This window comes from Curcuma longa, unplaced genomic scaffold (genome assembly GCF_044706935.1).
Source record: "Curcuma longa cultivar G26 ecotype Majalengka, Jawa Barat unplaced genomic scaffold, ITB_CL_G26_1.1 contig_6912, whole genome shotgun sequence".
NCBI classification, from domain to species: domain Eukaryota; kingdom Viridiplantae; phylum Streptophyta; class Magnoliopsida; order Zingiberales; family Zingiberaceae; genus Curcuma; species Curcuma longa.
Genome location: NW_027434802.1, coordinates 21,306 through 37,844, shown reverse-complemented (window position 1 = coordinate 37,844; position 16,539 = coordinate 21,306). Strand labels below are relative to the sequence as shown.

The 16,539-nt window shown below is 36.6% G+C and overlaps 2 protein-coding genes and 1 pseudogene across 2 annotated transcripts; 2 read left to right on the top strand and 1 right to left on the bottom strand.

Moving 5' to 3' along the window:
- The first annotated feature begins 747 nt into the window (after positions 1–747).
- LOC141819478 (uncharacterized) lies at positions 748–2,002 on the top strand. The gene is made up of 3 exons (XM_074706774.1): positions 748–1,200; positions 1,602–1,675; positions 1,779–2,002. Exons 1-3 carry the CDS (start codon positions 845–847, stop codon positions 1,790–1,792), a joined length of 444 nt encoding a protein of 147 aa, XP_074562875.1. The 5' UTR covers positions 748–844; the 3' UTR covers positions 1,793–2,002.
- On the top strand, positions 1,970–9,492 carry LOC141819469 (mediator of RNA polymerase II transcription subunit 17-like; annotated as a pseudogene).
- Positions 9,493–9,901: 409 nt separating this feature from the next.
- LOC141819474 (RHOMBOID-like protein 5) lies at positions 9,902–16,259 on the bottom strand. The gene is made up of 5 exons (XM_074706769.1): positions 15,928–16,259; positions 14,153–14,316; positions 12,537–12,700; positions 12,187–12,446; positions 9,902–10,188 (listed from the first exon to the last, which is right to left on the bottom strand). Exons 1-5 carry the CDS (start codon positions 16,218–16,220, stop codon positions 10,119–10,121), a joined length of 951 nt encoding a protein of 316 aa, XP_074562870.1. The 5' UTR covers positions 16,221–16,259; the 3' UTR covers positions 9,902–10,118.
- Between the last annotated feature and the right edge of the window lie 280 nt (positions 16,260–16,539).

The window sequence follows — 16,539 nt, the reverse complement described above, 5'->3', positions numbered from 1 at the left end:
CATTCGCTATCTGATAGAATCCTTAATTCGTGGAGTTTCATGCGGTTTTTGTTGCATGGAATTCCCGCCTGGCTGCTTCTTAATCTACTTCATTCGATATATCTATTAATTTGATCGTGAATTAAACTAGAGAATTAAGTAAACTATGATTGTCTGTGTTAAAGGTGCATCGATCGATTACTATTTAGATCACTACATCTACATCTGTGAATCTCTTTCCCCATAAGCGAGAATCTGAAACTCGGGGATAAGGAGCTAGAGCTTCCATGTCGCACCCGTGTACTAGTTTGGATGTGCGTGCGCCCACATACAGAGCACACACCCAGAACACGAGAAGCCACGAGGAAAGGTTCCATTTGGCTTGGCCGCCTGGGCAACGCATGCTACAGCCACAATCATGAATGAATTATTAATTGTGAGATTATTTATTTATAGCTTTCTTGTCCTTTTTCAGGTGCAATATATATATATATATATAATTAAAATGAGATATATATAAACTCGCGTATATCTAGAATGTGGGCGTGCATCTCCCTTTTACAATTATGTACATATGGAACATGAACTCCCCACATAAAACCTTCCTTGGGTTTTCTTGTTTCACAACTTTATAGGAGAATATCGCATAAAGAGCAGTGAGACGCTAGCTAGGTTGGAACAGGAACCACAAGTTCCACTCCATTAATAATCCCATGCACCTCTATATATCTCCTCCCTCGTCATATGCAAATCTTATCCCTCCACGTCTCTTAATTTATTATATATATTAACAAGATCATTCCGTTCGCGGTTCAACTGATCAAGCAATAATATTAACTAATTCATTTGTTCGATCGATATCAAAATGAGCGGGGGGATGACGAGGAAGCCGGGGGACTGGGTGTGCAGGTCGTGCCAGTACGTGAACTTTTGCCGGCGCGACTCGTGCCAGCGTTGCGGCGAGTTGAAGCTCGGGGTACTCGAGCGGGCGGACTACAGCAGCATTAGCGGCAGCTGGGACGTGAAGCCCGGCGACTGGTACTGCGCCGCCTGTGGGGTCCACAACTACGCCAGCCGCCCCTCCTGCTTCAAGTGCGGCGCCTCCAAGGACGACTCCGCCTCCGCCATCGCCAGCTCCTGGGGCTTCCGCTGCAACTCCGCCGCCTCCGGCGCCGCCAACTGGTCCTCCTCATGGAAGTCCGGCGACTGGATTTGCTCCAGGTACTCGATCGAGCAATCTATATTATTTCTTTAGCACCACGCACAGTTTGAGCACTTAGTCGATTATTATATATATCCACGCACCGGCCGGTACGACGACATTGCTCATCAGGTTGCGTACTATCAGCTCGCTCAAGAGATGCTGTGTGACGAAGAGATGCCAAGTGTTGATGATAAACACGACTTTTACATATATATGCTCCATATGTCACTATAGACAGTTACGTGAATATTATGTAAAGTAACTATCATTTCAGGAGATGCCATATATATATGCATGAATCGATATATGTGCTGAATTGGAACCGTATCAATCAATAATTTTTGCCCATTTTGATGATTAATTAAGGTAGCATGATCAGTTAGTGATCTTACATATATACTGTCTGTAATATATGCAGATTAGGTTGCAACGAGCACAACTATGCGAGCAGGATGGAATGTTTCCGATGCAATGCGCCCAGATCAGACTGTGGTAATTCAATTATAATCATCACTTTTTTATTTCACATTTTTAAGTTACGAAAATGCCAAGCCAATTATTTTATATACATGTTTTCATTGCTCTTCGATTTCAGGTTCAGGATACTAATTAATGATTGGCAATTAAGCTAGCTAGAGAAGTCGATAGACGACAAGTACTGATGATGCTCTCTCTCTCTCTCTCTCTCTCTCTCTCTCTCTATATATATATATATGGCGCATGTGGTGTAATTGTCGTCGTATCTCAATATATATGTATGGTTCTCTTCTTCGTATAATCTGAGGCATGCATGATATTGAGCAGAATGAACACTGTGTATTTGTACTGTAAATTAACTCTTCTTCGATCGAGCAATAGTAGCTCTGCCTCTGATGACAATATGTTGTCATGGAGCCCTTCTAATTAGTTACGTTGGTGAGCAATATATATGATACAAGATTCTCGTGAATTATTAAGTGGTCCATGTAAAGGGGCAGGGAGTGTCTGTATCAGTCAATAATTTGGCACTCAGATTCAAACGCCTCATATGAACGATTGATAGGTACAAACAGGAAAGGTACGCGTGATTAGGGAAGGGATTAGTGGTTAAACCAAAATAATTTTGTAAAAACTCTCCATTATTTTGATTTATTTTATTCGATCTTGATTTTAAAATTTCAAATTAAATTAAATTGAATCGGAATTAATAGATTGTTATGTTGTAAATAGTCAACTACTATATTTGAATCAGACGAGATTGTACAATATAATTTGACTGACTGATTCGATTTTATATTAATTTTATTAATTGGATTTATCAATTTTTAAAAATTATTTTGGTTTTGATTTATTTGATTTATACAACTGCGAGCTAATTGGTAAATTTACACAGGGATAATTAATGAATAGAGTAAGACAATAATATGAGTAATATTACAAATGAAGAAAAGAATATGAGAATGTTTCACAGAACATATTATATAAAATTTTAAAACTATATTAAATATTTAAAGTAATAATAAAATGCATTATCTTTTTTCATTTTTAATTTCTTAACACCCAATTATTTTTGAAATTTTTATTCATGATTGTAATAATCCTTTTTTTTGGAAAATAAAAAAAAGGAGGGTGGCGGCTTGCTTTGCTTTGTTAAGCCGCAAGCCGCCAAGCCGCCAAGCGCACGGCTCGACTCGCGTGCCTTATTGCGACTGCTTAGCAAACGACTGGCGAATTATCATCCGGCGCCGGGAGTTCGACTGTTCGAGGCCACGGAGGAGAGCAGCAGGAAGAGGGTGGCGATCGATCTCGACAGGCTCCCGATCAAGCGCTTGAACGCCATCGATGAGATCGGCAACGAGCAATTTCTTCCGTGCGAGTTTCTCCTCTCCTCTATCTTTCACTACTGTGGCGGGAGTGCTCTGAGCCTCTTCCTTTTTTCAGAGACGTTAGCAATGAGGAGAAGCGGCTTGGTATGCTTCGGAGGATCGACTTCTCCTCCATCGTGGCGGATAGCGTCGAGACGAGGAGAAATCAGAAACGGACCTCCAAGGAGGCTGCTCCCGGACCTCAGCAGGCCTGGCCTTGGCAGGGCTTTGTAGAGAATCTGCAGCTTGCCCACCAGGAGTTATCAGTCATTATTGATCTGATCAACACGGTTCTTTCTTGGCTCTCTGGAAGTTGCGTTTTCTAGTTTAGACAAAAATTTGATTTTTGCCCTTTTTCTCGTTAACTCGAGCTCAGGAGTAGCTGTCACTATCTCGATTGAGGAGTAAAATGAACTTGGTAATGTTCTGCATTAAGGTTGTGGATTTGTTTACTTAGGAGATTCCTTTAAGATTAGGCGTTTTGGGCTCTTAGTTTAAATAATTCGTTTGATACGCACTTGGTTTTAGGGTTTACTTTAATGATTTAATTAGTTGTATGCTTTTTGGTCAATGATTTAATTAGTTGTAATATCCACAAATTGGTGGTCGAATTCTTATTCCTTGATAACAAAGTTTTGTCATTTAATTCTCTCACAGCCATTGACAACACTTTCTGTTTGCTTCCAGGGTCTTGAATCTGACAGGACTTAATATCATACAAAAATCTAAATTTGATGAGATAGGTTAGGAGAGTTTTAGGATCTTACCAGTCAAGATAGATAGAAAGGATTAAATTTCTTTCCTGTTAAATTCTCCCTTATTATGGCACCCAAGGCCTATTTTCGCTTTTGTGATGGTTCATGGTTATTTGCCATGTTGTAATGCTTGCTATAAGTTAAGGCATGTAATGCTCTAGTTGGTTCATATGTGGGTAGTTACAGATTCTTTCTCTCTTTCCCAATCCTTTATCCTTCTTTGCGACATATGTTAGATTTTGATTTGCAGGTATACCTAGTTGGTATATCCTATAACACATGATATACCAGTCAGAATTAAATAGGCTGATAATTCTCTTCCTTTTCATTTTTGAACACGTTGAAGCTTATTGAGAGGTATGGAGAAGATTTTATGTTAAAGATCTCTTTCATGTAAAATTAATAGATTTTTTTATGTAATTAGATATTATAGTATGACTTGTTTCTGGACATGAAATGTAGGTTGAAGCCAATGATGCTGTAGCAGTCGCTGGAATGCAGAGGCCAAAGCAGCTGCCAAATGAAATTCTGTCAGACCTTGCAGTACCTGCAGCAACTAAGCTTCAACGCCTCCGGGTATTATATTTCATTTAACAAAATTCGATAACATTTTTTTGCTTTTCTACGCATATTTTTGCAGGTTGAACTGGATTAATTGTCCAACTTAAAACTAACAGTTTCACATGTAATTGTAGCCATTTACTTCCTAATGAACTCAAGTATTACTATTTTTGTAGTTGCAAGTATTGCATGTTTATACTTCATATGCACGTAAGAGGTTGTACAATACATGTTTGTCTTTTATATCTGTTTCAAAGATTCACACAACTAGCATTTGACCTGAAGCTATTGATGAGTTGTTAATGTGTAGGCTTATATAACTTTAGTTTACAATATAAAAAATATGGGGATCAAGTAAATAAAATTGGATGACGAAAATATTTTCAAAGATTAATGAGAAGTTTAAAAATGTTCTAATTGATTTATATTTTTTGTTTACACATCTAAAATTTCTTCATGGCTTTATGGATGGAGTAAAATGCCATTTTAGAATGTGTGAGGGAACATGTAATATTCCCCAAACTCCAATGGAAGTATATGATTTACCCTAGCTAGTGTCAAACTATATATGTATAGTTGTTAATGTCAAAGGAAAGGCACCAAATGTTTTCTTTTGGCACTGATTACTACTTTTCTTGGCAGATTGTTGTGATTCTAATTTCGTTTCTCCAAGCAATCAACTGCATATTATGATGAATATTTCCAAATATGGAACAGTATACACAGTTGTTTCTGTGTCTCTGAATGTCATGCAGAATCTTGATAGGTACTTCAAACAATCTTCCAAAGCATTAGAACAGAAAGTCTCAAGAGAGGCAAGATTCTATGGATCACTGATCAGGTACTTGCTCCATGTTTATAACAAAGTGTTTTCAGATCTGGGAAAAAGTATCTAATTCATGTTCCATGTGCTGACAGATTACAGCAACACTGGAAAGTTAAACGACAGCGTGTGTCAGCGGCAAGTCCAAGTAGTGAGGGTTTCACATTTGATTTGTTAGACAATACATCATCAAATACAACTATGCTCTCTCATTCATTGCCCAATGCTCTTGTTCACATTGTTTGGGAGACTGCAGGCCTTGTGGCTATACAAAGACCACAAAAATCACATCAATGCATATCTATAAGTTATTCTGTGAGTGATTTTAGTTCTAGAAATAATAAGTCCCTTAAAAGGAATATATATAAGTTAGATGATATTCCACAAGCAAACAGGAAAGAAACTTTAACTGATGAAGATGTCAATTCATGGGTCAAAGATACACATTCAGTTCTCTGTCGAAATTCATCAATCAATTTTTCTAGAGCAGGTACTTCTCTATTGTTTTCTTCAGCATTACATGGTTTGTAGGTGCTGATTTTTGTTGTTCTTAAATTCAGGTTTTTGATAGGGGAATCATGAAAGTTACATCCCTTCACCAGGGATTAATGTGACTGGGATGCGAGAAGACTTTTTACAGTTAGCAGTTGGTCAAGATACTTCTATTTGTTTATCCCTTGTGCCCTTCAAGAAAGAAGATGAGTTTCTTGACTCCATGGGGCATTCACAGAATGCCAATAATGGGCACACTCATTCTGACTCATCAGCACTAGTAGTGATTAATGAGAAAGACGTACTCAATGAAAGTAACTTTGGAGTTCCTAGTCCTGCTGGCTTAGAAATTTATGTGATGCATATTTTCCACAAAAATTTTGTAGTAAGATTGAAGGAGAAAAATTTTTCTGCCTCAAGAGCAGCTGTTGCTGGTCAGGCTGCTGCTGATTCTTGTGGCGTCAGTCATTTCTGTAAGACAGTTGCTCATAGAATTTTTTCCAACAAAGTTCTGGCAGAAATAGAACGTCTTGTAAGAAGTGTTCCTTTCTCTCTATTTGTTTGATAGTGAATTTAAGGTGGAGAAAAACATAGATGTTTTGATGTTGTCTTCCTTTGTATGCAGGTCAGCAGAATTCCGTATGTTCTGTTGTTGTCTCACCCTCCTTGGCATTCCAGAACATCATCATGGTCTCTCTCCTTGAAATTTCCTGAGTCAGTTTTTCATTCTGCCTGTCAGTCTGAGTCTTCAAATAAATATGATGTGAAGGGTTTAAAAAGGTCACAGTTTCATACCAAGATAGTGGTCAAGGATGACCAAGTCACAGTGAGCGGAGAAGGTGCACTGAGTACTCTGTTCATTCAGAATTTCTCCTGATGTTTCTTCAGTGGGTAGCTATGGGTGTGAGTTGGATGATCTTCCACTAATTCTTTTTCAGCAGGTATCCTTGTACATGTTGTACATAGTTTTTTTTTTGTTCTAGAACAAAGATTATGATTTTACTCATCTTTTACTGCTTTGACTTTCTTTTGCTAACATCTAATTGGTGAGTCGTGAGTCTGGAATTGACAAGAAGCATCAGTAAATGATCAAATTAAACAGAGACAAACTAACTACCTTATTAGTTAGCATAAGAGAACAGTCCAAAACAAGTGTTCCAAATGGATTGCTACGCAATTATGAGAGCTTCAAGGTGGCTTGGAAACAGTTTGCTGCCATTCTTTTCATCTTGAGGAATTGTGGCATCAAATTCTTTGGTACATGTGGATGCCAAGTGCTGGAGGGGTGAAACTTTATTGATGCACTACATAAAGGTTCAGGGATCGAGTTTGCTCATCAAAGATGTAACAGTTGTGTGCCTTGCTAGGGTACAAAAGCAACATCCTCAACTTGAAATGGTTTCTATCAGAAGCTTTTGAATGACTTTCTACCTTTCTCAACCTCATTCTTTCTTTACTCTTGCAACCTCTTGTTCTGCTGATTCGATCTTGTCTTCTGATAACCCTGCTTAGTCTTCACTTGAGCTGACCTGATTTGTTATCATATTTCAAATCAACTTCTGTTTATGCCCTAGACTCATGTTGAAAAGGAAAGCATCTCACAATGTGTGCATGTTGATATATGTTATTGATGAAGGCGTAATAAAATCTCTGTGTGGCCAGTGTTGTAGCCAAGATTTTCAACCAAGGGGGGTGAATTCAATAAATTAAAAAAATTAATATAATACAAAATATATAATAAAAATCATATATTAACTTCATATGTTTTTACAATAACACTTTATGAGATTTCATGCTTTAAAAATGTTAAATAATAACTTCATTATCAACTATATTAAATACATCTTGCTCAATATATGGTACCAAATAATCATTTACCATATCATTTTCCAACCGATTACAGAGTAAGATTTTGATTATTTTCATTGTTGAAAACACTCTCTCTATAGTTGTAGTTGCAACGGGTAATAGCAATGCTAAGTTCAAAAGTAAATATACCAAAGGATACAGTCCATGTTTTTTCAATGAAACCATCCTTCTAGCAAACTCGCTAATCCCCGCAACCTCAGATAATTAATTGCTACTTCACATGTCAAAAAAAATTATCAAGTTGGTGCTCAAGATGCATTAACTCCATTGGGGAGAAATCAGATAGATAAAACTGAAGCAATTTTCTCTTATTATAAGTAGAGAATGAATTTGATGGATTAAGACAAGTCATATATAACAACTTTGTGTTCATCTCATTAAAGTGACTATTTTACTCTTGAAGTTGCAAATCTATTACTTCATAAAACGTTTCAACGCGATAATAGTGAAGATTTATCCTTCCTTTAATATTTTGTCGTGATCTCCCATGAAAAACGAACAAGTTTTCCATGTCCAGGATAACTACCTCATATTTAATACAAAATAAAAAAACTTCATTCAGTAATAAATCCCAACTATTCTCTCATGGTTTGCAGTTGATGTTTGCTTGTTCTTATAAGAATCATGGCATTTACGAAGTTGTCATGTGGTTTTCAAGTCAGTTCAGTTTCTTGTTATTCACCTAGTTGGAAATTTATAAGGCTTGAAATGACTAACTAAAAAGCATTCTAATTAGAAATTTACAGTGATTCAATATACAAGGTAGAGGTCCTCAAATTAGAATGCTTCACCAAGACAATCTCGATTACATTATATAACTACACAGTTAGAGGAAACCCATTCACTGAAGTGGCAAAAGGCTTTAGTATCATGTTTTACCACATGAATGGTATTTTGAAGTACAAACTCCTTGACACCAAATTTGAAGATATGATAGGATTCAGATGCATTGTATTATATTCTCCTTGAGTGTCTTGTTCCTTGCCCACCTCCTTGACTTGGTCTCCAAGAGGATGGATGGCATTATTTTCCAAAATATTTTTTGGTTTAGATCTTTGATATCGTATGCCTACAAAGAGTCACTATGCAGTTGGTTGTAGTAAATTTATTTAAAACAAGCAATTAAGGAAATTAATTGGGTTGCTTGTGTCTTAAATAGAATGTCTTGCCCATCTGAGCGTGAAAGCCAACGTTACTGAGAGGTGTTTGCATAATGAAGTAGAAGACCTCTGTAATATAATTTGTTGTCCGAATCTTTAATTCTTTATCAATTTTTATAATTTTTCTGTACATTGTTTGGGTGAAGTAATATTCATCTAGCATTGGTATGACACTATTGATCTTTAGTTTTCCGTCAGATATAAGTGATGTATTGCATGCACGTAGTACTGATTAGTTGGCTCTTGTCAAACATGACAATTTCTTAGATAAAAAAAGCTTAATGACAGGTTTCAAGCAGGATCTTAATGCACAAATTCATGCCACCCATTTGTACTCCAAACAAGGTAGCCTCAACTTGTTTCCTTTTGCAGATTGCTGGTCAGATTATTCGTTGGCTTCATGATGAAGCTTTGATAGTTGGTATGAAGGTAATGTCAATGGTTGCATCTCATGGTGGTTGATCATGGAGGATGCTTTGGAAGATGATGGGAAATCCTCTACAAGTCCCGGCGAGTACAAGAATCGAAGATTTCTCGGGCATCTATCACTTGAAGCACTGTACTCTATGTTGATGGATCTAGTGAATGTAAGTACTGATAGTGGATTCAGCTAACATTTGGATGGACCCTAGATGGTGATATCTTACTGAGATGGGGCTTATAAGTGCTCATTGAGAATTTGTGATGCATGCAACACGTTGAAGTTACCATTAGGAATTATGTTTGAGTATATTTCCTTGATCCTCGACGGCAGATTTGGAGGATCGGATTAGTTTTGGTTAGAAACAGACTGTATGATTCACGGATAAAGGGTATGAAATTGAAATGTTTTATTCTCTTTATGATTTCATTTTAATGTTTAAATAAATGACTTGAAGTGGAATTCTAAATGAGTTCATTTGATCTATACCTTAATCTAAACTCTATTTCATTTCACTATTAAATATTTGATTGACAAAATGAGTGATTGAGCTTAGCTTGTTCTATAGTTCAATCGAGCAAGGCATATGATCGAATAATTAGAGCATATCAATTAAATTGGTAAGAAAAAAAATGATTGAATATATATAATTCAGCTTTAAAACATTCCTATTTATCAAAAGGAAATGGTAAAAGCATAGAAACATGAGATCAAAACTACATAATATACATTTCTGAATTCGAGATATTAATAGAAACAGGTGATAAAAACTACATAATATACATTTCTTTACTCGAGATATTAAGGGAACTCTACAGAAACAATGGTAGATACATGTACAAGGAGATTCATAGACGATGAACAAGAAAAATTGGTCGATTCCTGTATCAATTTCAGCAAGGAGAACAAACAAGGCCAAAGAATGGTTGCCTGCTATTTTCTTCCTAGATTTTGTGATGTAGAAGATATTCTTACAAACTTGCAGCAAACGGCACAACTGCAGAGTGCCATCAGTTTAGTAGCCAGATTTGTTGCTGGTCCATATGCAACAGCTTAAGTTTAATCAATCCATAACCAAATCTGAAGATGAGAAAGAAAAAGAATGAAAGAGTAAATGATGCCAATCTAGGAAGCATACACCAAGAAAGCTTTGAGAAGGTAAAAGAATTGTATGCAATTCACTTCATTTGCTAGGAATTGAAAAATGGAAAATCACAAATGAAAATTTGAAGTTTCAACATGACTGATTGAATTTTTCAGTGGCAAATCCCGCATTAGTATGCTCCACACTTGATGGTGCTTTATACAAATTTTGCTGGCATGTTGCTGAAAATCATTCTATTAATGCAAGATATTTAATGATTTTGGACCCATAAGGAAAGCCGAAACTAATATAGCAAATTCTAACTAAGTTCATGAAATTTCTTTCACTGTTATGCAAACAGGAAATGACCACTTAGCTCGAATTTTGAAAGACATGAAGCACCATTCTCTTGAAGTACAATCTCACCTTCATGTTCATGGTATCCACTGCCCATCAACCAAGAACTCTATATTCTTAACAAACGAAATATTTATTTGGCATTGACTATAGAATTGCTGCCTCAGTAAGCTGAAGAATAACAACAATCTCTACATCATGCTCAACTAAAAAATTGCAGAATAATTCTGACAAGTAGGCATGGTGATGGTGTTCAATAGGTAAAAGGCATTAAGTGTCTGAACTTGATATAATAAGCATCCTGGTGCGTTTGGCTCACTGAATGAAATTGACAATGAATGAAATAGTTACTCCTAGGAGATGAAATAGACAAATAATAAAATGAGAATAAGAAATCTCTAGTTTGGTTCATGGAATTGAATAAACGTAGAATATAATAAGTATTCTTATATTTGGTTCATAAGAATATTATAAAGAATAGAAAAGGAATAAATCTTCTCATAATAATGAAATATCCCCACATGAAGAATTTTTTTTGACTCATCTAGCTCGCATGAGCTACCACCTACCAAGTTCACTTATTGCATTGGTTTGCTCCCCTAGTTTGATGATCTGACTAGCATATCTGGCATGACAAGCCCCCCTCTCAACTAGACCAATACGTTAGACTCACTTGCTCCTTCCAACCTAATCAATCACCCTGGTCTACCTGAGAGAGGCAAGCAACAATCTCCTCTAAAAGTCAGAAATAAAGATTTCAAAGCTCAACTTTTAATTCGATATGCTTTCAAATATGATAAGCCTATTTAGCAATTTCAAAGTTTGAAAGTCAAAGTTTGGAAAGTCGTAGAGTTCCAATGTTTGATAGCCAATGTTTGGGAAATTGAAACTTCAATTAAAAATCTTTAATTTAGTCAAAGAGTCTTCAAGAGTTAGGTCACAATTTATGTTCCTATGTTTAAGGAATCCATCTACTAGTATAAGTATGTATATTTGCTATACTGCTGGAATATGAAATAGAAAAGTGAGTTGTTAAGAAAATTTTCCAATTTGTGTGATGCAATATACCTAAGGTGTGATGCCTAAGATTCCTTAGATGTGATGCGTAAGTTTCTACAGCCTTTCTATACTTCTTTACCACTAAATTTCATATTAGCTTCAAACAATCACACTCTTTTCTTGTGTTGCATCTCTACTCCTGATCCTACTCTTACTAAATCAATTTGCCCACTTGACCTAATTAGTTTACCTGACTCGATTGGCCTGCAGTTTGGGAAGTGGAAGAATGATCTGTTATTATCTAATGTTACACTAGTGCTCTATGCTCTATTGTATACAAAGAAGCTGCGTACACTCATAGTAGGTAAATCATAGAAGAGAGAAATTAGGCGAGAATCACATTAGGTGAATCAGGGTATTGGGAGGTCAATTTGGAGATGATAATTTACTTCCTAGAGGCTAGAGCTCCCTTCAAACTAAATTCTCATAGGTGTATGGGACCTATAATGTAATTTAAACATTGTTACATGCAAAATTCTCAGAAGTACCTAAGAATACTGGTGTTTCCAAACCAATAATTCTAGCATTTATGAAAGCAACAACTTGGATAAAACATTCAGTGAGTTAAAAAAGATTACCCGATAATCAAGAGGGCAAGGGACATAAGACACAGTAGCAATTGGTAAATTTTGAACTTTGGTCTTATAAGTTCCATGTTATAGCCTGGAGGGATGTGCTTACGGCTGATATATCCATGCTGAGGACGCATTAGAAGCACAAAACCAAGCAGAAAACCAGAAACAAATCCTCCAATATGGGCAGAACTATCCACATGAGGAACAGCTCCAACAGCCATGTTAATACCAATTACAAGTAGCAGAGTAAAAAGGGCTGTACACTGAAAAGGAATTTTCAAGTTACAAGTCATTCAAGAGTCTATGTAGAAGGTCATAACTGAGATTCTGCAACAGTGAGCAGATTAAGTTACCTTATTAGAGTAAATTGTCCAATTTGTGATTAGTTCAGAAAGCATAGCTCCTAACAATCCAAAAAGTGCACCTGACGCGCCAACTGATATGCTTAATTTGTTAGAAAAACAGGACATCAAGCTTCCACCAAGGCCAGAAAGGAAATATAATAATCCAATCTTCACTGTTTAAGAAAAATGAAGGAGAAGATACATAGTTCAGTTTTCAATTTTTAAAGAAAACAAAGAACAAGGGAGCAAAAGAGTCGAAAGACTGAAAGATACAGCAGAAGTACTATATTCATCAGCTTTGCAATTATTGAATGTCATTTTAGCTGTTACATTTGATGAGTCATTACTTATTTTGGTTGATTCTTCCTTGTCCTAACATACTACCTATAATAAGTGTTAGCTACAAGTGTATTTTTAGTGGAGAAATGGCTCTACTGTGCCAAAGCACCCCTATCTCGGGTACATTTATGCTAGGAGGCTCTATAGTAGGTACCTCAGCAATGGAAATACAATGATTCATTGATACGGATTACAGATGAAAAGTGAAAAAGAAAAAAAAAAGAAAAGGAAAGTGCATTGACAAAGCATAATTATGAAAACTCTTGAAGAAATTCAGAATAGGTAAATGAATAAAGATAGCCAAATTAATCACATATATAGAACCAATCTTTTGAAGAGGGGTCGAATCCATTGCAAACTCAGATTGTGCAGGATGTATTACAGATAGCCTACCAGGATATGGGGAAATTTAAGCACATGGACAAGTAAAATAAACAATAGATCATAGCACATAATAGTGCATGAGCAAAATTCAGAGTCATTGACCAGGGAACTTTTGAGTTAATCTAGTTTCAAAGATTGATAGAAAACTTACAAATGTCACTTATCATCCAATAATACTTTCTAGTGATAGATTTAATCCTATTCAGCATGGCAGGATGAAACATGTAAGAATTGATCAAAGCTTGATATAGGAGGAGATTGAAGGAGGAATAAAGATTCTTATCTTCCTACAACTAGTTAAGAGGCAAATGTGTTTACCAAAGTCATCCTAAGATCATGATTTGAATCACTCAGCAATAAGCTCTATGAATCATAGATATTTTGTTCACGAGCCAGAGAGAGTGTGTTGGAAAATTGGCTGGAGAACCCAAATTAATGGATTGATTAATGGAATCATGCTTTATTTTTGTTCTTTTAAAGTTATTTTTTAATGACTGCATTCTCCCATAATTATGGGATTTGCCTCCAATTTAGGGATCCTTTCTATTTTTATCTTGGAACAATAAACACGTATCTACTCCTTTCAAAGAGATGACATGGATGTAGGATTCACACACACGCACACACACACACACACACACACACACACACACACACACACACACACAAAGTACCTAAGACTGATGTGTTTTTGATGCTTGATATATGATTCAAATAAATTTTTTTACCATAGTTTAATAAAATGAATGTGGCATATCTTGACTATGTCAAGTATTTGTATTGAAACATGTTGAAAAAGTGTGACAAGTGTAAATTAGCTTGAAGCAAAAAAATCAAAGAGGGGATGTGGTGGATTACTAAACATATAGAAGATTCCTGACTTTTAATTCACATCTTCTTACCAAATCCAAATTCCTCTTCAAGCCGGATGCCAGTGAATATGAGGCTAAACAAATTAGCAAGCAAATGCACTATCCCAGCATGCAGCCACATGCAGGAAACAAGCCTCCATCTTTCCCCATCCATCACTATTTTCTTGTAATCAAGAGCTCCCAATTTATCAAGCCTGCATCAGTAAAAAGATAAAATATCAGAAACTGTTTAAAAAAATGACACAAAGACAAGGATCTCGTGGATTTCTGTGATTAATTATGTGGCTCCCATGGTTAATAAATTAAAAAAAAATAGTTAGATTATTTTTTAAAAAAAAAACTTCCATAATTATTAGGTGGTTAAGGTTGAAATAATTAAAGTCCGTGATAATGAGATATTAGTAATTAATAGCCTAAATAAATGGAAGGGGTGGGAAATCCTAATAACATGTAGCAAAATTCCCAAGAGGCAAAAAACCATCAAATAATTTTGTTTCAATATAAGAAAGAAAAGTAATTTACGCTATCTATAGCCGCAATTACCAGTAGATTAATTGGGTTATTTTAGTCTGAGTAGTATCCACGATCTCTCTCAAATCTCATTTTAAATCTCTCGATGACAATGATGATTTTTCTTCACTTTTCTTTCTCAAGTTTTCTAAATCCATCATTGTTAATCTATCAGTTCATATTCCATATCGGCAAGTGGTGAATGACAAGCAACAAATGACGAGTAACATTCTTCTCCTATCAAAATTCGAACCTAATGTAGTAGTTTGACAGTTTATATCTGTTAACAATGAGTGACTATCCATACTCTTTTAATTGTTTCAATTTTGATAAGTGGCGGTGCCTTCTAATTCTAAAATCCTAGTAGCTGTACCTTGACAAGCTCCACGTTTGCAAGCCTAGCCAACTCCATCTGTGAGGAGTCGGGTAAAGGAAAGCTAGGGAGAAAAGAATGTGGACCCCGTACCCCCCATCCCCACTCCCCAAACACAATTTAAAATCATGTGTTTGCCACTAGATGAGAGGATAAGATCTATATAGCCAATCTAGATAATTGAGTCTCAAGGCTTGTTGTTGCAATGAAAATATGGGAAAAATATAAGTAAGAGAAAATGATTTCTTTTGTGAAACACTAGACAAGGTTGAGGGCACTTGATAAAAGTGTGAATTCTGTTCTCAGTTTACTCTTTTCCTTTTTTCCTACTCTCTTCTTGATAGTTTCCATCTAAGATTGGATAAATTTAGAATTAGCAACCTTGTAACTTGTCAGAGATATCCCATTGTTAATAATGAGTGAATAGTTTAGGAAAAGACCTATTAGAAGTATTTGATCCTATAAAAGATTTGGGGTCAGTTGACTTTGGATTGAAACATTGGAAGGGGAGGGGGACAGGGAGGAAAATGTTCAAGAATTATACATGAATAAGTAATCACTCATGATAAATTTTCCTCTTTCCCTCCGAATAATTAATCACTCGTGATAATTTTTTCCCTTCTTTCCCTCCCTTCTCCTTTTCCCTTCTAGTTATTCAAGTACCCTTGAAGCAGGGGTTTGCATAACACACAACTGAAAATACCTGGTATGGCCAATTATCTGTCCTTACAATCCACGGTTGTTACGATCTTTTGATTTGTTCTTCTACATTCTCCGTTTCATGTGGAGACATTGATAGACATATTTCTTCAATCGTGCTAATGATAAAAACGAACAAGATTTAGCATAGCTAGTAGAAAATGTGCCCAAAAGAATAAACTTCAAAAAAAAAAACAGAATCTTGATAGGAACACGGGCTCACGTTTCGGCGGTAGGGCCAAGGAGCGGGTTGACGAAGAACGGCTCAAAGGAAAATCGACCAAGAGAAGAGTAGAAGACGCAATCGGTAGCTTCGTGGTCCTTGGAGGAAGGGCAGTCGTTGACAAACATTGCGAAGGCGAAGGCAAAAACGAGTACGAGAGCCACGAGGGGCATCAGCCACGGCACCCACCCCTGCGGCGGCGGCGGCGGCGGAGGAGGCGGGTAAGGTTCCAACCACTGCCCCATCCTGCCGGAGGTCTCCAAGTCAGGCACATACGAAGACTTCCTCCCCATCCTCCTAATTCCTCTACGACGGAGAAGACAGCAACCACGCAGAGCGGCCCGAGGGAAGATGCTGCGCGCGCGCGGCTTCTGCGGCGAGAGGCCTAAAAAAGGCAGGGGAGGCGTTCCCCAGCTAAACAAAGACATGTATTAATATTTTAAAAGTTTGAGGGGGTAATCTACAAAGTGATTAAGTTATGGGAGCAGAATGAAAAGTTTTCTACACTATAATAATTAAGGGCCCTCTTTGATTTCAGCACAATAATTTACCCAAAAAAAATACACAGACAAACAGACGGATCGGATCATGAAAGAGGATCCGATTCGTTTG